Source organism: Mesoplodon mirus (genome assembly GCF_964341445.2).
Source record: "Mesoplodon mirus genome assembly, chromosome: 4".
Classification (NCBI taxonomy): Eukaryota; Metazoa; Chordata; class Mammalia; order Artiodactyla; family Ziphiidae; genus Mesoplodon; species Mesoplodon mirus.
The window spans coordinates 114475144-114499026 of NC_138979.1; the positions used below are offsets into that span (position 1 = coordinate 114475144).

Genomic DNA, 23883 nt, shown 5'->3' on the forward strand with positions numbered 1-23883 from the left:
ATATTAAATGGCCGCTTTGGGCATTAGGAACACAGACCTGACTGCAGGCAGGTAAGGTGGTTTCCCTGCCATAGGTTCTGTGCCCCACATCTCCCTCAGTCCCACTAAGTCCACTTGGTTCAAGGGATGGTCTGGGCCAAGGTAGGTCAGAGATCCAGCAGGCCCATGGTCTCTTTCGCCCAGATTGTGGCCGCCCTTTGGAGCAGCATGACCAAGAGGCAGTCCTCAGGATGTCCTAGGTCCAGTCTAGGCCCACAGCCCAGCCCTGAGGCCAGGAGAGACACCACTGCATGACTGACAGGCCACTGTGCTGAGTCCCACCAGGAGTCACTCAGACTAAGTGGTGACATTGGCCAAGGACACCTGATGGGAGCAGATGCCCTGAGGTGGAAGCTGCTTGACCATTAGAACCAACCGTCGGTTAGATTTTGCTTGTGTGTCCAGGCCTGAAGCTCTTAGTGATCCTGGGTGGAGCTGCCTAATGGAGCTGGGCTGGCCCTAGGGAATGGGAGTTGGGGTGTGGAGGGGGGCAGATAAAACCGAGGCCCTCAGCGAGGGGACTGACTGAGGTTCCTTCAGCGGTTCTAACCATCCCTGGGCTTGAGCCAGACTTAGCATGTAGAGGGCCTAGGAACCTCCGGAAGGAGAATGGCCAGGGTGTTTTGCTATGAAATAATCGGGCAAACTGAAAACCAGCACCCTGGAGTCACCTGGGCACTTCGGTGTTACACCTTGAGCCCTGCACACTGCTCTCTCTGTGCTGGGCTCTAGCTGGGGACCCAGCCCAGGTCCCCGGCTCCGCCACCCAAGGACCTCTGGTCTGTTCATAGGCATCCCTGGGGCAGTATCCTGGCTGCCAAGCCTGGATCAGTCCAGGATATATAGAGACCATGGGATTTATTAGGAGTGGCTGGTAATTGCTCAGTGAGGAACCAAGAGGTTGAGTAATCAGCTGCCCCTTCCCAAGGGGAGAACGGGTTCTCTATTTTTGTTTAGTCAGAGACCCCCTTTTCCTTTTTTTTGGGGGGGTGTGGTACGCGGGCCTCTCACTGCTGTGGCCTCTCCCGTTGCAGAGCACAGGCTCCGGACGCGCAGGCTCAGTGGCCATGGCTCACGGGCCCAGCCACTCCGCGGCATGTGGGATCTTCCCGGACCAGGGCACGAACCCGTGTCCCCTGCATCGGCAGGCAGACTCTCAACCACTGCGCCACCAGGGAAGTCCAGAGACCCCCTTTTCTTAAACAAGCCTCCCTGGTACCATCGCCTGTCTCCCCACCCCTACTCCTACCATAAATTCAGGCGAGTGGCCATGAGCACATGTGCCTACACACTTTACACATACATGGGTATGTATACATCTCTGTAAAACACCTGTGGTACAGAGACAGAGCTGTATCTGTAGCCAGTCTCAAGACAGAGCATTCGTGTTTGATGAACTCGCCAGGAATGCCTCTCTTCCAGCTGCCAGCCTGTCTCATTCTTCCTTCCACCCTCCATCTGGGTCCCAGTCAGTCACTTAATCAGGCACCTTGCTGAGCCTGCTGCATGCCCAGGTCTGTGGGAGCCACAGGAAGATCACATGGCCTCTGACTCACAGGCATTCCCATCAGGAAGCCACAGGTAGCACACTGGAAACCAAGTGAGGATGGCTCAGGGCTACACAGTGTTGTCCACATCCAGGACAACCCCAAGGCAGAGAAGCTCTTGTTCAGTGTGGGCTGGAACAAAGGTTCTAGGTGGGGCTTGAAGGGAAGGTAGGACTTTGAGAAGCACTGGGAGCAGGGATGTGGTCTAGGTGGTAGGAATCCCAGCATGACCAAAGGCATGGCAGGGGAATGGCATGGTGAGGTAGTAAGGACTCAGAGGACATACGCCTGGCCAGACTCTGGGCTCTGGAGATTTCAGGTGGGCTCACATTGTAGAAGAGGGGGAAAGGGCTGTTTGTACGTGGAGTGCCTATCTGTGCCAAGCACCACGCCTGATGTTAGATGCACATCATCTCCCTTAACGCTCACATTTGCCAATCAATTAAATTGCATTTTATGGTTCAGCAGTGGGGTCCAGAGAGCTAAGAGGTTTGTTCAAGATAAAGCAGAGGGACTTCCCTGGTGGTGCAGTGGTTAAGAGTCCGCCTGCTAATGCAGGGGACATGGGTTCAAGCCCTGGTTCGGGAAGATCCCACATGCCGCGGAACAACTAAGCCCGTGCACCGCAACTACTGAGCCTGTACTCTAGAGCCTGTGAGCCACAACTACTGAGCCCGCGTGCCATGACTACTGAAGCCCGTGTGCCTAGAGCCCGTGCTCTACAACAAGAGAAGGCACTGCAGTGAGAAGCCCACACAACGCGAAGAAGAGTAGCCCCCGCTCGCCACAACTAGAGAAAGCCCGCGTGCAGCAACAAAGACCCAACACAGCCAAAAATAAATAAATGAATACATTTATTTAAAAAAAATCAAGCAGCAAGTGTGGTGCTGGGATTCAAGCCCCATTCTGTCTTACTCCAAGGTGCTTTCTGCTGACTCTGCCATGTGTCCCAGACTAGCAAAATGGAGAGTGTCCTAGAGGCAGCGAAGAATGACTAAAGCTCTGTAGACCTGGGAGCAGTCACTGTGATGTCATGACAGCAGAGTTCGAGGGCCCAGCACATGTATTACTGGGCACTTTGAGGGAGAAGACGCTGGAGGCGGGGAGATTGGAGAGGAGGGTAGGGTAACAATCAAGGTCAGGAGAACAGCGGGGCCAGCAGATGCAAAGGGGAAAGGGCGAGGCTGGGAGGATTTCTCAGGTACAAATAAAATGCCTTGCTGACAGACTGGACGCAGGAGATGAGGAAGGCAGACTCATGACTGTGTGATGTTGGCAAGGATGGGGGTAGCAGCAAAAGGGAACAAGCTCTTAGGTGGGCAGGAAGAGGACAACGTGTTTGGTTCAGGGGAGTTGGAGGTCACAGTGGGGCACCTGATGAAGATGGTCTGCATCCCTGTAGGAAGTTGGAATTAATGGAACTGGCGGGCAGGGCTGGTACATGAGACCGACTGCCTCGGGGGATGGCCGTGAGATCGGAGAGCTTGGAGAAGGCGACTCAGAGAGCACCAAGGAGCACGAGAAAAGGGCAGTTTCCTAAAAGCCAGAAGTTCTTCAAGAGGAGCAGGTGGCCATAGCGTCAGATGCCAAAGACAGACTGAATGTCAGGGTGGCAGAGAGGAGGAACTCGGGTGATCTTGGAGCAAGCACCTTCTGCAGTCACCGGGCAGAGCCAGGCTGCAGCAAGGTATTAAGAAAAGGATGAGTGGCCAGCAAGTGGAGGCAGTGCGTGTGACCCCTGCATTTGAGAAGCTTGGCAGTGAGTTGAAAGATTAGACAGCAACTAGAAGGGGAAGAGGGCCGAGTAACACGATTTGCTTTGTTTTAAACATCGAGCAGTCCTGGGCCTCCCTGGTGGTGCAGTGGTTGAGAGTCCACCTGCCGATGCAGGGGACAGGGTTTGTGCCCCGGTCCGGGAAGATCTCACATGCCGCGGAGCGGCTGGGCTCGTGAGCCATGGCCACTGAGCCTGCGCGTCCAGAGCCTGTGCTCCACAACAGGAGAGGCCACAACAGTGAGAGGCCCGCGTACCGTAAAAAAAAAAAAAATCGGGCAGTCCTGCACTTGTGAAGAGGGGGTGATAAAAGATGCCCTTGTTTTGTTTTCCAGTCCCTTTTACATTTTCTGGTTCTGGTTTCTTATTCCTTCTCTCTTTTGGGAAGCTGGAGGGGTGGTTTGGGAATACTTGGAGGGCTGAGGTGACTGCCTCCATAAAGTGGGCTTGCAAATGGGAGGAGACTCAGCTGGCTCGCTCCTCATTCCCAGAGATGCACGCAGGGAGCTCACAGCAGAGCACAGGGGCAGCCGTGCTGTCATCCTGTGGCCCTCACCGACTGAGGCCTCCTGTGTTCCACGGTATGAGTACTAGCCTAGGGCTGGAGGGCAGAGAGTAGCCCTACAGAGTGATCTGGAAACATGAGTAGCACCCGTGGCTCAGCTTCTTCTGCTTGCTTATGCCTCAGTATGTTTATTGCACCTGGGAAGATGATGTTCCTGGTTTGACGACCCAGGTACCTCTGTCCCAACCCATAACCTGCCGTGGGAGAGAACGGCTGGTCTCCTGGAGCAGGGCTCTCGCTGGTGTTCCAGTGGATGGAAGGTGGAGGCCGGTTCTTCTCTGATCTGCCTGCGCTGCAGTGCTGGGCAGCATTCCTGTTGCTGGGTTTGCAAGCCTGAGTTTTAGTGCAGGACTTTGATACCACATATGCCCCAAAGTTCTACACAAATATTAGAAACTGATTAAGAGCACAAAGAGATACATACACACATCACGCAGGTCCTTCCTGTCATGGGGCAGGGGTGCTAAGCCACCTCCCTGGGTCTGATTTGGAACAAAGGAGCCGGGGAGCTGGCTGCTGTTTTCTCCCAGGGGAGCTTTTCAGGGGCAGCAGGCAACCTGACTGCCAGCTCACCTCGGATCCATGGACCAGACTAGGGATTGAGAGCTGGTCACGGTCCTCAAGGTCTCAAGAGACCAGAGCCGGGGTCTTAGCTTCCCCACCTGCAGCAAGGAAAGAAGAGCCTTTATCAAAGGGCTATGGACTGACTAGATAAAAAAAGCCTGACCCATATTGAGCAGGAAGAATGGGGAGGCAGTAAGATGGGAAGGGAGTTGGTTTGCTGGGAGTGGGGAAGAACCAGGAAAGGGTGCGTGGGGACCAGGAGATGCAGCGGAGGAGTAAGGGGTGAGGCGGAAGAGCTGAGGTTCAGCTGTGAACAGACCAAGACTGCAGAAAGAGCGGCGGAGCTGTGTAGCTGGGTATCTGTGCATTGTGGTGGGAGATGACCTTGCCCCAAGGACAGAGCCTTTATGCTCTGAGAAGTCAGGGCAGGGGACAGTTTCCAGCCCAGCCTCCCACGTCTGGGCCCCTTGTCTCTGAGATTACAGCCTTGGCTGCCAAGAGCAGTTCCATGGGGGTGGTGTGACACAAAGCAAAAGGCCCTTTTGTGGTACTGGGTTCCTAAGAATAGCTCTGGCTGGGCTCCGGGAGGTGTCCCCTATGGCCTGCATGTCCTGGGTCTCGTCCTCAGAGGTATCCCTTTGCCTGGTGTCTAGTGCTGATGGTTTCTAGTAGTTAGGGGAGTAGAGGCTGTCAGCCCACCTCAATCTCTGCTACTTGTGCTTGTCTAGCTCAGCTTTGAGGGAGGGGACACAGCAGCGGGACAGAGGGAGGAGTGGACAAGACACTGGTCCAAAAGTGTTAGGAAAGGGGAGACAAAGGCCACCAGCCTGGAAAACAAATCTGGCACGTGAAGCTGAAGAGAGTGAGGAGTGAGGAGAGGTGGTGGGCAAAGGGGCCAGGAGGGAGACAGAAGCAGGGGGAAAGGTAAGTGGGAAGGACTTGTGGAAAGTGGTGGAAGGAAGCAGATCCAGGCAGAGATGTAGGGAAAATAGGTGAAGGGGTAGGAACTCAGGAAGAAAGGGGATGAGGGATAAGGATGGGGCTGGAGAGGAACGGGGGACAGGAGGAGGGGACGGGAATGGATGGGCGTTTGCAGAGAAGAGCAGATGGAAAGAGAAGAGAAAGAAGTGGTGAGAGAACAGTGGTGGGCACCCTTACAGAGACACAGGGCAGGGGAGGAGGTGGGGCGGCTCTTGGAAGAGCTTGGAAAAGAGACACTCCCAAATGAACGCCATTCCTGTGAGATAACAATGCAGTTCAAATCCCTCCCTAATCTCCCGTCCTATTCTTAGCCCTGCGTCCTCTCAGAGAAGAGGCCACAGGGCCCTGCGCTCTGTCCCTTCCCCCATGCCCTTGGCTAGAATTAGACAGACATGCCTGCGTGGTCATCTGCTAACCAGGGTCCTCCTGGCTTCTGGCACTGTCACTGGAGAAGAGCGTGGAGAGGTGGAGGGAAGGGGACAGGAAGGTCACTGCACACCCTCTGTGGACCAGGCAGCACCTAGACTCCGAGGGGGTAAAGACGCAGGTCAGAGGCCCCTTTGTCCTCAAAGAGTTTTCAGATCAATGAACACACGGCCAACATGATCACAGGTCCGGAGTGGCAACACTTAACATGGGTGAAATAACTGAAAATTTGAGTCCATAAATGTAGGAATGCAGAGGCAGGGCAGTGAGGGGAGAGGGCGATGAGGGAAGGTTTCTGCGGAAGGCAAGCTGGAGGTGGGTCTTGAAAGGGCTGGATCTTGAGCAACCCCATCCATGGCCACTGTCCAAAGTTGTGTCCATCCGGGGGAAATAAGGGAGACAAAGGCTTCTATGTTGACCTTTTGGGCCCAGCCTCCAGGGAACAAGGCTGTCATAGCTTAACAGGGAGCAGCAGCCTCCAGGATTTTTAGGCACACTGGTATTTGTTGCTATTTACTTGAAACTGCTGTTTCTTTCTTTCTTGTTCTTTTTCTGTTTTCCCCTTGCCCTCCCTCTTGCCTCTAGTCTCTTTAAATATTTTTCATTGTTTTGATATTTTAAATGGCCAGAAGTTATTATGTATATTTTTATCTTGAGCTCTTTCAACTCTGATGAATCTAAATAAAATAAATGCATGATGAATAATGTACCAAAGAAGGTGAACAGCTGCTGTTCTCTTTCCTATGAGGGCTCCAATTGCTCCTGCAGGATAGGGACATAGATGAGATTCCCTGGATCTTATTCAGGGAGAGAGTGGAGGAGGCTTCTCTTTCTGTTCCTTTTTCTTTCTCTTTCTCGCCCTTCCCCCCTTCCTTCCTTCCTTCCTCCCTCCCTCCCTCCCACCCTCCCTCACTCCCTCCCTCTTTTTTTGTCTTTCTACTTTTCTTCTCTCTCAAATCATTCTTTCTTCCTCCCTCCCTTCCTCTTTCTTTCCTTCCTCCCATATTATAAAAGTAATGCTTGTTACTTTAAAAATTCAAACAATATATCTTCTACAAGGCAAGTGAGGTAAAGCTTCTTCCACTATTCACAGTCCCATTCTGCAAAGGCAACCATGGTTAAAAGTTGGAGAGTGTCCATCCAGATACACTTTTATGTGTATGTATAAAATACACGCTTGGGATTTTTTTTTTTTTTTTACTGGGACACACAAAAATGAAATGTTTGTAGTTTTGGAGGTTTCCCAGGGGTCCCTCCTCAAGTAACTTGCATTTGGATGATTACTAGAGTCTCCAGAGGCTGAACAGTAATTAGCTCTTAAAAAAGAACCCAAATGAAAATGAATCCAAGAGGCTCAGGAGGATATGTAAGGGATGCCAACAAACATCCCCCTTTTGTCTCAGCTTGTCTTTGTCCCTGGACATCCTCCTCTTGGAAGAGGGGTCACTTGGACAGAGGGACTCTGCCTGGGGGCAGAAGTGCAGGAGGTATGTGGTGGGCTTTGGGGCCATGGGAAATTATCCTAATACAGCAGAGGCTATATCTGTCTCTGCAGAACCCTAACATTGACATAAAGATGTCTGCTAATTTATTTTGCAAAGCCAATTCTGAACTGTCACATTTTTCATGCTCAGAAATTTATCTGGTCATTTTTCTGTTTGGGGCTCTGTAACTTATCCTTTAGGTCACATTTGTACCTGTCCTTTGCTGACCTTTAGCCAGAAGTCAATCAAAAGTTCTGACCAAGATCCTAATATAGTTGATGACTCTGATGTGACAGCTGGTGTAACGTGGATGGCTGGATTCCTGCTGTGGAAGTATAAGTCCAGAAGCATCTGAAATATCCTGCACCTGATTCTCACCCTGCTCTGTGCTACTCCTGTGGGCCCCCCACTCCCCACTGAAGACCCCAGACTTAGCCACTACTAAGCATCCCTGGTTTCTGCCACTTCCCAGATACCTATACCCTGGGCATTCAAAGGGAACAAGGCAAAATTTAAGGTGATGGAAAAAAGAAAGAAAAATTTAAGGTAATTGTTATGGATCCTGACAGAACAAGGTCAATAGGATAGGGGCCTGAAATATGGAACCATCCTGTCATTCAAACAGGGAGTTGGTATGTAGAGGACTGAGGTGGGAGGAGGGCTTGAAATCAAGAGAAGAGAAGGTAGAAAGGGAGAGTGCAGGGGATGGGGTCAGCAGCCCCAAAGGATGCTGGTGAGCCCTAGGAAGGCCTAGCCTCTCTGGGCAGTGCCAAGGATCCCAGGGAGGAGGGTGTGAAGGTGGTGTGGCTCCCACCCCTGTGATCTTTCTCTCCTCTCCCGTGTGACCTTGTCACACTGGCAGGGTCAGTCCTGCCCCAGGCTCTGGCCCCATTTCAGGCTCCAGGCAGGAGGGATAGAACAAGCTATTGCCCACCTTTGGAGTGTCATCATCAAGTCACCCTTGCTTCTGTGCTGTAGTTCTGGAAATGCAGCTTCTATCTTGTTCCTAAGACTTGGGCCCCACCCTGTGCCACAGTCTGGTAACTGGGCGCTGGTTTCGTTCCCTCTGCCAGAAGCCCTGTCTTGGTAACCCTCTTAGTTTCTCTGGTGCCTGTCTACTTCTCAGGGATTAGATTTTTTCCCTTAAGCCCCAGACTGGAAGCGGGGGGCCCTGTTTCCTTCGAATAGAGGGAAACAGTATATCTTAATGACTAAGAGCATAGGTTTTGACATCAAATAGGCCTGTGGTCAAAAACCCTGGCTTATGGACTAGCTGTGTGACCTAGGTGAGTTAATTAAACCTCTCTGAGAAAAAAGTGAAGTATCGTGCAGAGTCTTGTGACTCAAAGTATGATCCGTGGACTGATATATCCTCATCAGTGGGAGTTTATGAGGACTGCAGAATCTCAGGCCCCAACCCAGGCCTGAGTTACCTTTCTGCATTTTAACAGAATCTGCATTTTAACAAGACCCCCGCCAGGTGATTTAATGCACATTAAAGTTGGAGAAGCACTCATGTAGAGAAAAGAGGACAGGCCCAGGAAGAACTATTTTTGAATCCCAGCACTAAACCACAGTCTTAACCATAAAATGTGGATGGTAATACCCACCCCATATACTTGACTTAAGGATTATGTATATGAAGTTATAAAAAAAAATTGGTACAGCCATTATGAAATACAGTATAGAGGTTCCTCAAAAAATTAAAAACAGGAGTACCATATTATCCAGCAATTCCTTTTCTGGGTATATATAGCCAAAGGAAATGAAATCACTGCCTTGAAGAGATACCTGCATGTTCAGTGCAGCATTCTTCACAATAGTCAAGACATGGAAACAACCTAAATGTCCAGTGATGGATGAATGGATGAAGAATATTATCTAGCCCTAAAAGAAGGAAATCTTATCATTTGTGACAATATGGATGAAGTTGGAGAGTGTGATGCTAAGTGAAATAAACCAGATATAGAAAGACAAATACTGCATGATTTCACTTATATGTGAAATCTAAAAAAAGACAAACTCTTAGAAGCACAGAGTAGAACGGTGGTTTCCAGTGGCTGGGGAAGTGGGGGAGATGTTGCTCAAAGTGTACAAAGTTTCATATATGAAGGATGTAAGTTCTGGCGATCTAACATACAGCATGGTGACTATAGTTAAAAGTACTGTATTATGTACTTGAAATTTGCTGAGAGTAGTTCTTAATTGTTCTGACCTCCCCCCAAAAAAAGGGTGGAGGTAACTATATAAGGTGATAGATACGTTAATTAGCTTGTTAGCTTGATTGTGGAAAACATTTCACAATGTATACATATATCAAAACATCACATTGTACGTTTTAAATACATACACTTTTTGTCAAATATACCTCAATAAAGATGGGGAAAAAAGTTATAGGCACAGCTTCCAACAAACAGTGAATGATCAATAAGTGGTATCTATTAATATTACTTCCACTTGCCTGCTTGGCTTTCCAAACCTGTTCCAGTGCCCTCTTATTAGAATATCTTCCTGATTCTGACTGCTTTAATAGATTAACTCCCATCATCTGCTGCCAGGCTGGTCTGTACTTTCTTCCAGCATCCGCAATGACAATGTTCCCCAGGATCTGCCCCATCTCAATGGCCCTGTCTAATAATTCCAGATCCCAGCTTCTTCCAGTTTGATTGTTCAACTCATGTTAATGAGAATGATGTTAATGGGAGTGTGCCTTACCATAGCCCAGGAATGAATGTTCATTCCACCAACACTGATCAAGCACCAACTTTGTGGCAGGCACAGTCCTGACTTCAGGAGCTCACAGATTACTAGGGAGAGGAGACAAGTGGACAGGCAGCGACAGTATAGTGTGGCAGGTACTGTGATGGAGGAAGTGCCAGGTGCTCTGATGGAAGAAATCCTGGAGCACAAAGCAAGGCCACCTAATCTGGACTGGAGATCGGGAAAGGCTCCCTGGAGGAAATGACTTTTAAGGTCAGACTTGAAGGATGAGCTGGAGTAGATCAAGAAAAGAAGGAGCTGGACAGAGAGACCAGCTTGTCCAAAGGCCTGAGAGGAACTGAGGTGAACTCAGTGTGGCTAAAAAATGGAAGTAATCAGGGGATCTGACTGCAGAAGAGCCTGGGAGGCAGGTGAAGGTTGGTCACAAAGGACCTCATGAACCAAATTAAGGGAGTGTGAATTTTAACCTACAGACACCGAGCAGCCATTAATGTGTTTTAAGGTGCTGGTGTGTGTGTGTGTGGCAGGGGTGGGGTGGGGGGGTGGTTATATTATCTGATCTTATAGAATTGGTGGTATAACCAGTCATTCTTGGGAAAAGTGACATTGAATTTTCGGATTCATTTGCAGAGGAGATTCTAGATTTGTGGTCACAGGTAGGGAACGAAAGGAACTACCCAGAGAAGCTGAGAATTAGACATGAGAAAGGGGAGGGGGCTCAGGAGAAAGGCAGCCAACCACATTTCTATTCATCTGTAGATTCCACCTTCAAAAGGTCCCGCCTCCTCCCTTCTTCCCCATTCTCTCTTTAACGTCAGGAGGCAAGGCCCCTTCTCATGCCTGGATAATTGCAATAGCACCTTAACTAGTCTTCCATCTGCTCATCTCACCAAATGACTGGCAGACTCAATTTTCTAAAGTACCACTTCTAACATATCTCTCATTCATAGAAACTTCCAGGGCTCCATGTTGTCTCGGAGACAAAGCCTGAATTCCTCTGACTGGCACTTAAAGACACTTCATAAACTGGCCCCAGATTGTCCCAACTTAGCCCTTCACAACCTCCCACCTCCAGATCTGACTGGTCTCTCAACAGTACCCTCACCCCAGGCTGGGCTTTCCCACCTCTTTAAAGTTATTGGGACTTTTCCTGCCTGCCCCTCCAGGCACTGCTCAGTGGCTCTTTTTTTTTTTTTTTTTTAACTATTCCACTATTAATAGAGAAATTGCCAGCAATATATCCAGGAATCACTTAAAAATATCATTAGGGACTTCCCTGGTGGTGCAGTGGTTAAGAATCCACCTGCCAATGAAAGGGATACGGGTTTGATCCCACGTGCCGTGGAGCAACTAAGCCTGGGTGCCACAAATACTGAGCCTACGCTCTGCAACTACTGAGCCCACGTGCTGCAACTACTGACGCCCGTGGGCTCTAGGGCCCACGTTCCACAACTACTGAGCCCACGTGCTGCAACTACTGAAGCTCATGTGCCTCGAGCCCGTGCTCCACAAAAAGAGAAGCCACCACAATGAGAAGACTACACACCGCAACAAAGAGTAGCCCCCGATCACCACAACTAGAGAAAGCCCACGTGCAGCAACAAAGACCCAACACGGCCAAAAATAAAAATAAAATAAAATAAAATAAATAAAAATATCATTAACTTGTGAAGTCCACAATGATTTATAATGTACTTACACATACTTTGCTTCAGTAGATTCTCAAAACTGAAGAGCAAAATTATATTTTTCCCATTTTCAAATGTGGAAATTCAAGTTTTTAAAGGCCTAGCTGGCTCTGATTAAACATGCAGCAATACCACAATATATATAACTAACAAAAATGTTGACGGAATGGATGAGATCTTCTGATGATTCTTTTTAATGTGCATTTAGAAAAAAAATTTTTTTCTTTTTTTCTTTCTTTATCGTTTGACCGTGTTGGGTCTTCATTGCTGTGTGCGGGCTTTCACTAGTTGCGGCGAGCGGGGCTACTCTTTGTTGCAGTGCACGGGCTTCTCATTGTGGTGGCTTCTCCTGTTGCGGAGCACGGGCTCTAGGTGTGCAGGATTCAGTAGTTGCACCATGTGGGCTCAGTAGTTGTGGCTCGCGGGCTCTAGAGTGCAGGCTCAGTAGTTGCAGCACACGGGATCAGTTGCTCCGCAGCATGTGGGATCTTCCTGAGCCAGAGCTCGAACCCGTGTCCCCTGCATTGGCAGGCGGATTCTTAACCACTGTGCCACCAGGGAATTCCCTCTAATGTGCATTTCTTAATTGAAGTATAATTGATTTACAATGTCATGTTAGTTTCAGGCATACAGCACAGTGATTCAGATATCTATCTATCCATCTATCTATCTATCTATCTATCTATCTATCTATCTATCTATATTCCTTTTCAAATTCTTTTCCCTTATAGGTTAATACAAAATATTGAGTATAATTCCCTGTGTTATACAGTAAGTTCTTGTTGTTATCTATTTTATATATAGTCGTATCAGTGGCTCTTCTAGGAAAGTACTTTTTGATTCAGCAGGGCTGCTCCTGAAACACAAACAAAACTTTGTTGAAACTATGCAAGTACAGAAATAACACCCAAGATCTCCTACCCAATCACATTAACTATTTTCAATTCTCAGCTTCTTTCCAAGGTGTGTGTGTGTTTCTATTATATATATACATACAAAAATACATATATGGTATATATATAGGGCTGCTGTGGGTACATACAATATGTACATAATCTTATGTTCTAGCCATTAGAATTCCATATTTCTGCAAACTTAGATTTTATCATTTTTATGATGGCAGATGTTCCACTACTATCTATAACATGGAGAAAATAATATTGCCCATCTTATGGGTTTACTATGAGAATTAAACAAGTTAAAACAGAGACACTCAAACTTGACCATGTTGCAGAAGACACAGAAGGCTTATTAAAATAAAGCATCTTAGGCCTTGGCCTCAGAAATTCTGATTCAGTAGGACAGGGTGGGGTGCCTGAATCTGCATTCCAGATGCTACTAGATCAAGTACCACACTTTGAAAAACCACTGAATTTATACATGTAAAGGGTTCAGAATAATGCCTCGCATATAGTAAGCGCTCAATAAATGGAGCTATTTGCTATTTCTGTGATAATATATGAAAATTTACTTGTTTGATATTTAGGTTGCTTATATTTTATAACACTTTTATTGAGACGATTCATATACCATAAAATTCACCTTTTTACAGCGTACAATTCAGTCGTTTTTAGTATATTCAGAGTTGTGTAACCATCATCACTACCTAATTTTAGAACATTTTCATCACCTCAAAAAGAAGCCCCCTTCCATTAACAATCACTCTCTAACCCCTTGTTTGCAGTTTTTTGAACTTATAAATAATGTCTCTGTAAACATATATATATATTTATATATGGCTTCTTTTCTTTTTTTGAAAGATTTTGTCAGAATAAATTCCAAGAAATAGATTTCTGAGTCAATGATTATGAGTATTTTTACGTATAGCGTGATAGTTAATTTTATGTGTAAACCTGACTGAGTCATGAAGTGCCCAGATAGTTGGTTAAATGTTATTTCTGTCCATGATTTCAAACTATATTACAAAACTATAGTAATCAAAACAATATCATATTGGCATAAAAATAAACACATAGATCAATGGGACAGAATAGAGAGCCTAGAAATAAACCCACACATGTATGGTCAATTAATTTACTACAGAGGAGCTAAGAATATGCAACTGGGAAAGAACAGTCTCTTCAATAAATGGTGTTGCAAAAACTGAACAGCTACATGCAAAAGAATGAAAACTAGACCCCATCTTACACTATACACAAAATTAACTCAAAATGGATTAAAGACTTGAATGGAAGACCTGAAACCTTAAAACTCCTAGAAGAAAACATAGGCTGTAAGCTCCTTAACTGCAGTCTTGACAATGATTGTTTTTGGATCTGACAGCAAAGCAAAGGCAACAAAACAAAAATAAACAAGTGGGACTATATCATGCTAAAAAGCTTCTGCACAGCAAAGGAAACCATCAACAAAATGAAAAGGCAACCTACGGAATGGGAGAAAATATATGCAAATCACATATCTGATAAGCAGTTGATATCCAAAATATATAAAGAACTCATACAACTTAAATAGCAAAAGAATTATCTGATTAAAAAATGGGCAGAGGATTTGAATAGGTCACAAATTTATGTTGAAATGGAAAATTTTCATAATACAAATCCTGATAAACGGTATAAAAACTATTGGTTAATGGACTGAGTAGGCTGTCAAGGCACACTGAGCTTCCATGCTGGGCCTGAAACAGCAAATAAATGCTTGAGGCAGAGGCATGAGGACTGGATACCTAGGCCCTGCCTTTTTCTTCCTGAATCCAGCAAAAGATTTAGAAACCAGGATTTTCCCACCCTGGTTGCCGAGATATGGGAGCTATTCCTTGTTTAATTCCAGAAGACCACTCCAAGTCAGGAAATCTGATTTCGAGTCCTAGCTCTGCTTGACAGTTGCAGGTAAAATTCAAGACCATCACTTCCCCTTGCAGTGCTTACTTCCCAAGGCAGACCATAGGAACAATTAATACCCACCCAACTGACTTCATCAGCCTGTGAGAAGCAGGAGTGAGCTGACATACTTGCAAGTATTGGGGAAAGATGAGACAGAGCATAATGAAATACTATATATGCACAGCCTGGGTTTAAACCAAGTTCTGCTGGGGCCTGTGTGACCAGGGGCAAGTCACGTAAATCTGAACTGGCTTCATTTGTTAAACGTCCCTCCCTTCCTGTCGCCGAACTAGTAGGAACTGTTGGGGCTGCAGCTGGGGGCGTCTCTCCGCAGCGCCCCCAGATGCGTGTGAGGCGCGTGAGTGTCCTTACCGTCCGTGTCTAAACTGGCTCTGGGCTTCTCTGGCCCAACTCTCCTATTTATATATGAAAAAAGCTCAGAGATCGAATGACTTCTCCACGATCACACAAGGGCCTTGGGGTCTGTGAGGACTCTAGCGCGGCCTGCGTTGGAACAGCAGCCAGCAATGGCGGTTTCATAACGTGGCCACCTTCTCAGAGAGATGCCGAGGCCCGTCACCTAGCGGCGGGTTCAGGAAATGCAAGAGAAGCCTCTTGAAAAGGACTCGGGGTACTGCGGCGTCCAGGAGCCAATATGTTCTCAGTTCGCTCAGTTAACTCCTTTTTTCCATTGGGTCTTTCTAACTGTCAATCAGTCAGTTGCCGAGTTTTTACTGGCTTAGCTCCAATCATTCTACTCAATTTACTAATAACATGCTTCTTTCCAATAGCATCTCTACGTTAAAGCTCCTCCTAAGTCTGACGAATTTAGCCAGTTCTTCTATTCCATTGGCTGGACCCGGCCCCGCCTCTCGTACATCCTGTTCGGGGCGGAAGTGAGAGAGCCCTTATTCCTATTGGCTTAGGTTTGTAAGCGGCGGCGGCCTCTCAAGTCTATTAAGACAACGTCAGCTCTCCGGAAGTACAGTTCCGGAAGGGGCGGGCTTTGTGAAGATGGCGGCGCCCGTGAGTGTAGTGTGTTTGCTTCCTCGGCTTGGTATTGTGGACGTTTGCTTTCTCCTCAGTGCCTCGAAGCAAATTATTGGGGCGAGGGAAGGGTGGTGATGGAAATAACTCCAGGGAGGCTCCCTCCCTGCCACAACGGGGCAAAAGCAGTAGTAGGGAGACGGGGCTGGAGTTACCGCTCCTTTCCAGTAACCTGAGAGGCTGGTGGGCTCTGAGGCGAGGCTGCTTGTGCACCGGTGTGGGAAGGCAGGAAGTCCGGGGTGTTTGAAGGAGAGAGGGGGCTTTTCCACTTCACACGTTCCGTCTTATAATCCTGAGGAAATAATTTTTTTTTCTCTCCCTTCCATAGGAGGTGCTGGAGTCAGACCTACCAAATGCCGTAGCACTTCTGAAAAACCTCCAGGAGCAGGTGAGTAATGGCACCCCTTTGGAATAGATTAGTCACGAATCGGCTTTGACTTTGTTTGCCACACCTCTAAACTTTGGTGATTTGGGGGCACATATTTGAATGACCAGATACAGTAAGAGCAAAATGATATAATGAAAACCTTTTCAGGCTACAATTCAGAGTAATTGATTTCTGCGTCCAAAGGAATACAGAAAACTCCAGAAAGAAAGCATCTGAATCAATTTTCTTTATTCTTATAGCTAAGGAAACCGATGCCAAAAAAGGTGACACGATTTGCCCTTTGGGTGCTTAGGTCATATACGTTTATATAGTTCTATGCATTGCAAGTTCAACCGGTACAAAGCTACAATGCCCCCATCACCACTGTCCCAGTCCCCATCCCCTCCCCGTGGTTTGGTAAGATGGTCTCTTTAGCTTTAAGAAGAGGTGGAAAGGTTTTTCTACCTTTTGAGGAAGTATCAGAAACCATCTCTCCTATACTTTCCCAGAACTGAAAAGATAGTGGTGTACTTTAGGCAGTGTTTCAGATAATTTTTAGGTGGCATTGTTTAGCTTTTGCACTTGACAGCTCACAGAGATAACTTGATGTATTCTAATCAGTGGTTTTATTTGGATTAATTTCAGGTGATGGCTGTCACTGCACAGGTGCAAGCTCTGACCAAAAAAGTTCAAGCTAAAGCCTATCCTACAGAGAAGGTAGGACATAATTGAAGAGTAAGCACCCCTTGACTTGATGTTCTCAACAGTTCTTTCCATCGTAGACTTATTGAGTGTCTTGTATGTCCTTAGTGCTGGAGCTTTGAAGATGAATAAGATCCAGTTTCTGTGCTGAAGTCTAGTAGAGAAGACAGGTGAAAGCAATAGGTATAAGTCGTAGCAGTCATGATGAGCGGCTGTGCGAGCTGAGGAGCAAGATTAAATAAATATCACGGAGCAGAGAGAATTAGGGGAGGCATCTCAGAGAGGTAACAGGATTGTGAGGAATAAATAGGAGTCAGAGGGATAGAAAGAAACAGCATGTACAAAGGCACAAAGACCTAAAAGCATGGTGATATTCTGGGAAAGGAGGTAAGTCATGTAGTATGCTTGGGTGTACATTTTGTGTGTGTACTGGGGACAGAAAAGTAGTCACTCTGTGTGAAGAGCCTTGTAGGCCAATTGTATTTCATTTAATATAAAATGCTGTTAATTGGGGACATATCACTGACTTTATATATTGAGCATACAATGTTGCTTGTTAATCTATGACATAATGCTAAGATACCATTGATTTAAAGATGTATCCTGACTTCAGAGATGTTAAAATATAAAAATGATGTGTATCTTAAAATTAAATATGGTAGTTTTCAAATTAAGGTCTTATAGAACCTTCTCAGGGACCATTGAGTGTGGGGCAGTATAGAAGGAGGTCTCTGGGGACTTCCCTGGCAGTCCAGTGGTTAAGACTCCGACTTTAGATGCAGGGGGTGTGTGTTTGATCCCTGGTCAAGGAGCTAAGGTCCCACATGCCTCGCGGTCAAAAAACCAAAACATAAAACAGAAGTTTATTGTAACAAATTCAATAAAGACTTTAAAAATGGATCACTTCCAAAAAATCATTTAAAAAAAAAAGGTCTCTAGATCCCTCATACCTGCTTGAGCTGGAAAACTTGGGTGTTACCTGTTTTATATATTGAGCTTTCGTCCTAAGATATCATTTAAGCAAAACATTCCGTAGGTCAACAGAAATATGCAAATCATTATAGTAGGTTAATAAAAATCATTGAAAGATTTTTAAGCATGAGAGTTACAGCAGATTTGTGTTTTAAAAAGACAGCTAGGGCTTCCCTGGTGGCGCAGTGGTTGAGAGTCCGCCTGCCGATGCAGGGGACGCGGGTTCGTGCCCCGGTCTGGGAAGATCCCACATGCCGCGGAGCGGCTAGGCCCATGAGCCATGGCTGCTGAGCCTGCGCGTCTGGAGCCTGTGCTCCGCAACGGGAGAAGCCACAACAGTGAGAGGCCCGCGTATCGCAAAAAAAAAAAAAAAAAAAGCTAAATGAATTTTTTTTTTTAATTTTAAATTTATTTTTGGCTGCGTTGGGTCTTCATTGTTGCGTGTGGGCTTTCTCTAGTTGGGGCAAGCGGGGACTACTCTTCATTGGGGTGCGCGGGCTTCTCACTGCGGTGGCTTCTCATTGCAGAGCACGGGCTCTAGAGCGCATGGGCTTCGGTAGTTGTGGCATGCAGGCTCAGTAGTTGTGGCGCACGGGCTTAGTTGCTCCGCGGCATGTGGGATCTTCCTGGACGAGGGATGGAACCCGTGTCCCCCCTGCATTGGCAGGCAGATTCTTAACCACTGAGCCACCAGGGAAGTCCCCGAATTTTTAATGTATCTTCTTTTTGCCTTTTCTTTCCCATCATTCATTTTCATTCTTTTCTTATTTCTCATTTTTTAGTCTTTGCTTTTTATTTTGTCTTTCTCTCATACGCTTGTAACCCGTTAGAACTTGACAATGCCCAAGCATGTCAGAAGAGCCTATTTCTCAAATTCTTGGCTGTCTTTATTCTGGTATCATGCTTTGATCCATTTTAATGCCTTTTTCAGATGGGCTGTGCACGTGTATCTTAGATCACGATATATTTATTCACTGAACAGATATTTATTAACCTTCAGGATCAAAGACTTCTAATAGGTGCTTTTTAGGCTACAAAGTGCTTTCATATCTTATTTGAGCCTCATAATTACTTTTGGGGGTGGGAAGGAATTACTGTACGTATTATAGATGAGGCTACAGAGGTCATAATTTACCCAATATTTGACTGCTAAATGCCTAATTCAAAACTTGAACTCAATTTGTCTGTCTTTAAATCCTTTGCTCATCCGCCTGTAGCATGCTAGTGTTGATCTCAAGAGCTTAGCATGTTGGTTTACAGATACCTAGGGCTTGGATGTTGGAGTCAGGCTGAGTTTGAATCCCAGCTGTACTCCTATTACTATGTAATCCTAGGCAGAGTATTTAATCTGTCTGAAATAGGTCTTCCGAGGGCTGTGGACTTTTTCATTTTCGTTTTATGCAGTCACGGTGACTTTTTTTTTAAATAACTATAGCTTAGGTCTGCTTACACACGTTACTTTTTTTTATTTAAAAGAATACACTTATAATTTATGATTTTCTGCCTGTAAGTATAATACATTTAAAAAATTTTTTTTAAATTTATTTTTTGGCTGCATTGGGTCTTTGTTGCTTTGCACTGGCTTTCTCTAGTTGCGGCGAGCAGGGGCTACTCTTCATTGCGGTGCGAGGGCTTTTCATTGCAGTGGCTTCTCTTGTTGCAGAGCATAGGCTCTAGGTGCGCAGGCTTCAGTAGTTGTGGCACACGGGCTTCAGTAGTTGCGGCTCGCGGGCTCTAGAGTGCAGGCTCAGTAGTTGTGGTGCACGGGCTTAGTTGCTCCACGGCATGTGGGATCTTCCCAGACCAGGGCTCGAACCCGTGTCCCCTGCATTGGCAGGCGGATTCTTAACCACTGTGCCACCAGGGAAGCCCCTAATACACTTTTAATTTTAGAAAGTTTAGAAGATACATAAAATCACAAAGAAAAAAATTAAACATCAGTGTAATCACCATTCTGAGATAATCACTGGGGTACATTTTTAATTTCGTTGATTGTAAAAGTGATATATGCTTGATGGGAAACCACTTTTTCAGTACAAGCCCTCCATTTCTTGCTTTTCCTCATCTCGATCCTCAGGGGTAGCAGTTGCTAATTATGTTATTTTCAGATATTTTTCTATACATATAATATGTGTGTATTATACTTCTCACCTCCCCCCCCTTAATTGGAACCACATTATTCACACTTTCTATACAGTGTATAAAGTGTGTTGACATAGATAAGTCCATGTCAGTATGTACAGGTCCTTGTTTTTACCTATATCATATAATTCCATTGTATGGGGATAAAATCAGTGATTGTTTTGGTTAATTAAAATTCATTACTGTATGGAGACATTTCTGATTGTCAGAACTTGGGGGATGGCATTAGTGGGCAGAGGCCAGGGATGCTGTGGAACATCCTTCAGTGCCTAGACAGCGCTCCACAGCAAAGAATTACCTGTTCCCCAAATGTCAGTAGCTCTGAGTTTGAGAAACCTTGCTATAGTCATTTTGGGGGATACTTTATTGATTTTCCTGCTCTTATTGTCATACAGTAATTCTCTGAGCTGTGCTTCTGTTGTGTTAGCATAATTTTCTCTGTGGCCATTTTAGGTACAGCCACTTCCTTGAGACTACTCCAGATACCTTATATGAACTGCATGGAAAAAAATTTGAACTTGGAAAAAATTATCCTGTTCTCCCTAGACTCTCTGCCTTATTCTGTGGTTAAAACTGAATTTGCATCTCTTACTGTTTGATTCAACTCAGGGTCTCAGCCTTTTGGAAGTGAAAGATCAGCTGTTGTTAATGTACCTTATGGATTTGAGCCATCTCATTCTGGACAAAGCGTCAGGAGGGTCTCTTCAGGGACATCCTGCAGTTTTGAGACTGGTGGAGATTCGCACGGTATGAGGCATTTGTCATCTTAGAGTTCTGCGTTTCTATATCCTGAACTCCAGGACTGTGACACAATAGCTCTCATTTAAGTGTGTGTTCTCATGTTTAAGGGAGGAAACCAAATGTGAAAAAAAGCATTTTTGTCTTCATTTGCTCTACTTTGTGCATATTTTAGGTGCTTTATCTGGCAACTTAACATAGGGACTTTTGGTGTATGCTTAATTTTGAAAAGGACATGTAATGCTATTTAACCACATTATAGGTTCTGGAAAAGCTTCGTCCTTTGGACCAAAAACTAAAGTATCAAATTGACAAACTGGTGAAGACAGCAGTGACAGGCAGCCTCAGTAAGTGGGGGAAGCTGTAAGTTTATGTGTGGGCCGTTCACAAAGTTCCAGATCTTGTAAAATCTCCTGGGTCTTTTATTTTAGGTGAGAGTGACCCACTCCGTTTTAAGCCTCATCCCAGTAATATGATGAGCAAGGTAAGAGGTTGCATTATCCTGATTTTCCTGAGGAATCTAAGCCTGAATGAGCCTTGTAATGCTTCTTCATCTCCTGGGATTCTCCTGTTACCGTTGATTCCCAGCTTGTGCCTTAGAATGTTGAATGTGAGATTCCCCTTTCTCCCTCTTGTTTGTATTCCCACCTTCCCAGAGTACTTCAGCTTTGGATTTTCTTATCGCTTGTTTGACTAACGCTTCCTAAGTTTGTGGACATTATGTTCCTTTTGTAGTTGAGCTGTGAGGATGAGGAGGAAGATGAAGCAGAAGAAGGCCAGTCTGGGGCTTCAGGGAAGAAATCTGGAAAAGGGACAGCTAAGAAATATGTTCCACCACGCTTGGTTCCAGTGCATTATGGTATGGACTGTACTGGCTGCTTCCTCAGCATGAATTGTGTTTCTCTTCTCTGTTCTGGGATAACCCTTGCTGATTTTTATCACATAGATGAAACAGAAGCTGAGCGGGAGAAGAAGCGCTTAGAACGAGCCAAGAGACGGGCATTGAGCAGCTCTGTCATTCGTGAACTAAAGGAGCAGTACTCAGATGCTCCAGAGGAAATCCGTGATGCTCGGCATCCTCATGTTACTCGACAGAGCCAGGAGGATCAACACAGGTCCGAGTCCTTGCAGTTAGAAATTGTTTTCTATGCTGTAGAGACCTGTCCTTTGAATGACGATGATTAGTCTAATTCCAAGAGAACCCACATTATCTAGAAAGTGGAGTGCAAAATTTGGTGTGATGGTTTCTAAGAGTTAGGGGTTTGAAGTACAGAATAGGAACTAGCAGGGGAAATGTCTTCCCCCCCCCCCAAGCTGTTCAGGCTGAGCAAGTGCTACATGGAGAAGAATTACACAGTTCCACCTAGTAGGATTTTTAAGTTCTGTGTTTCACTATCACTGCTCTTTATTTTCTGCAGAAGGCAAGAAAGTCACGTTTTTAAAATGGCATGGAGAGTGCTAGATAAGTTCAGGGAAGCAAAGTAGAAAAGCAGTTATAAGTTGAACACAGACTCATCAGCTTTGCCCAGGTGTCCATCTCTGCAGTTGATAGATTTGAGTGAGGAGGTTCATGTTGAGGATCCTGTTTATGGAGCTGGAATATAAAGAATTTTCTGATATAGTTCAAGTATTCCTGTGGATGGGCTGTGAGTTCATCTCTGGGGAGGAGGGAAGTTCTAGTGCAAAGAACATTTCATTGAGTATTGAGCACTGAGTGTTGAGCACACAGTATCACCTCACTAAATACGATAGTGACTTGCTATGAAATTTCTTGAGACCTGTCTGAACGAGGGGTGAGTAAACACCTGGGCCCAGGTTCTTGGCTGCAACTTCCTGCCTCTGTGGACTGAGCATGCTGCAAGTGGTGTCTGTTTCTCTGGCAGGATTAACTATGAGGAGAGCATGATGGTGCGTTTAAGTGTCAGTAAGCGGGAGAAAGGACGGCGAAAACGAGCAAATGTCATGAGCTCACAGATTCATTCCCTCACGCACTTCAGTGACATCAGTGCTTTGACAGGAGGAACCCCTCATCTTGATGAGGTGACGTAGTGATACAGTGATGGGAGGTGACCTTCATGCTTTCATCTAAATGTATGTGGGCTTATTACCATGAGGAACTTGGGAAGGGACACTAAACTTGGAAGCTCACCGCTATTCCTTCCCATCTCCATGTGTCTCCAGGATCAGAATTCTACTAAGAAGCGGAAGAAGACACCTAAGAAAGGTCAGAAGAAAAAAGGTTAGTGAATGGCTAGGACTTGGGTGATCAAGTGCAGGATGGGGTTTATGAGTTGGGATGCCAATTCCGGATTTGCCATCCTAGGTCTTACCAACCTTTATAATATCTCTTCCATACTGGGTGTTAATGTCTTTAGAGGTGGGCATTTATTTTTTTCTTTCCCAAGATGAAAATCAGCATCATTCACAAAAGAGATTTCTGGCTTCTATTTCTGAAGGCCCCACAGCTCCTGTTCAGGTTTCCTTAAGTAAACTATGAACGTGTCACTTGAAGGAACCATTATCCCATTTCAGTTTCCATCCTGCTTCTAGTCTTTTGTCCTGGGAGGATATAGAGAGTATTGCTGAGGGAACCCACTCCTATCGAGCCCTTCTCTCTAGATATCCTTTTTTCCTGTCCCTTTGGCTTTTCCCAACTGTCCTTTGCCTCATTCTTGGTTTCCCTTCCTTTCAGGTTTTCGGAGGCGGCGGTGATTATGGGTGTACATATTTAATTTATTTTTTGTCATCCTGGGATACTTCTAATTTCACTGTATGTAGGTTTTTTCCTCGGAATTCATTAATTATTTGCACTGGACATGTGGAAAGATCTTTATTAATAAAATTGATTTTACTTACGAATTGAAGCCCCTTTTGCACATGTATTATATGACTGGAATCACTGGGTATGGGGTACTTTTGGTGAGAGGGTGATGGAAAAGGGAAGGATGAGGTTTTGGGGGGAATAAGAAAGTTTGGCTTTATATGGTTTTCTTTGATAATACATTTTCACCAGAAACTAGAAGTTGGTTATTCAATCAAAAAATATTGAGAGATTAGAGTAGTATAATCCACTCTTTCAACCCCACGTTGCCCCAAGTTCCTGTATAATTTGTTATAATACGGATCATCTGAAATATATGGAGTTTACGATTTATTCATGTATCTTGCTGGCCACCAGGTGGCACTAGTGGCTCAGGAAACCTCCTTTGGTGCTTGACTCTAAGCAAAGGCTACATAGAACCTTTTCTCCTTACCAAGACTTATTCTTGTCTCCACCTTTCTGAAA

At 45.6% G+C, this 23883-nt stretch overlaps 1 protein-coding gene across 2 annotated transcripts; it reads left to right on the forward strand.

The window, feature by feature from the left end:
* Nucleotides 1-15626: 15626 nt before the first annotated feature.
* NGDN (neuroguidin) lies at nt 15627-23456 on the forward strand (the record flags this gene model as incomplete). 2 transcript variants are annotated; one of them, XM_082616932.1, is made up of 11 exons in its annotated part: nt 15627-15655; nt 16005-16064; nt 16689-16760; nt 20469-20606; nt 20860-20944; nt 21029-21081; nt 21333-21456; nt 21544-21712; nt 22481-22637; nt 22779-22836; nt 23290-23456. In XM_082616932.1, exons 1-11 carry the CDS (start codon nt 15644-15646, stop codon nt 23307-23309), a joined length of 948 nt encoding a protein of 315 aa, XP_082473058.1. In that variant the 5' UTR covers nt 15627-15643. The 2 variants fall into 2 exon arrangements, with proteins under 2 accessions (XP_082473058.1, XP_082473059.1); XM_082616933.1 differs by lacking the exon at nt 23290-23456 and having other exon boundaries at nt 22779-22841.
* Nucleotides 23457-23883: the final 427 nt, after the last annotated feature.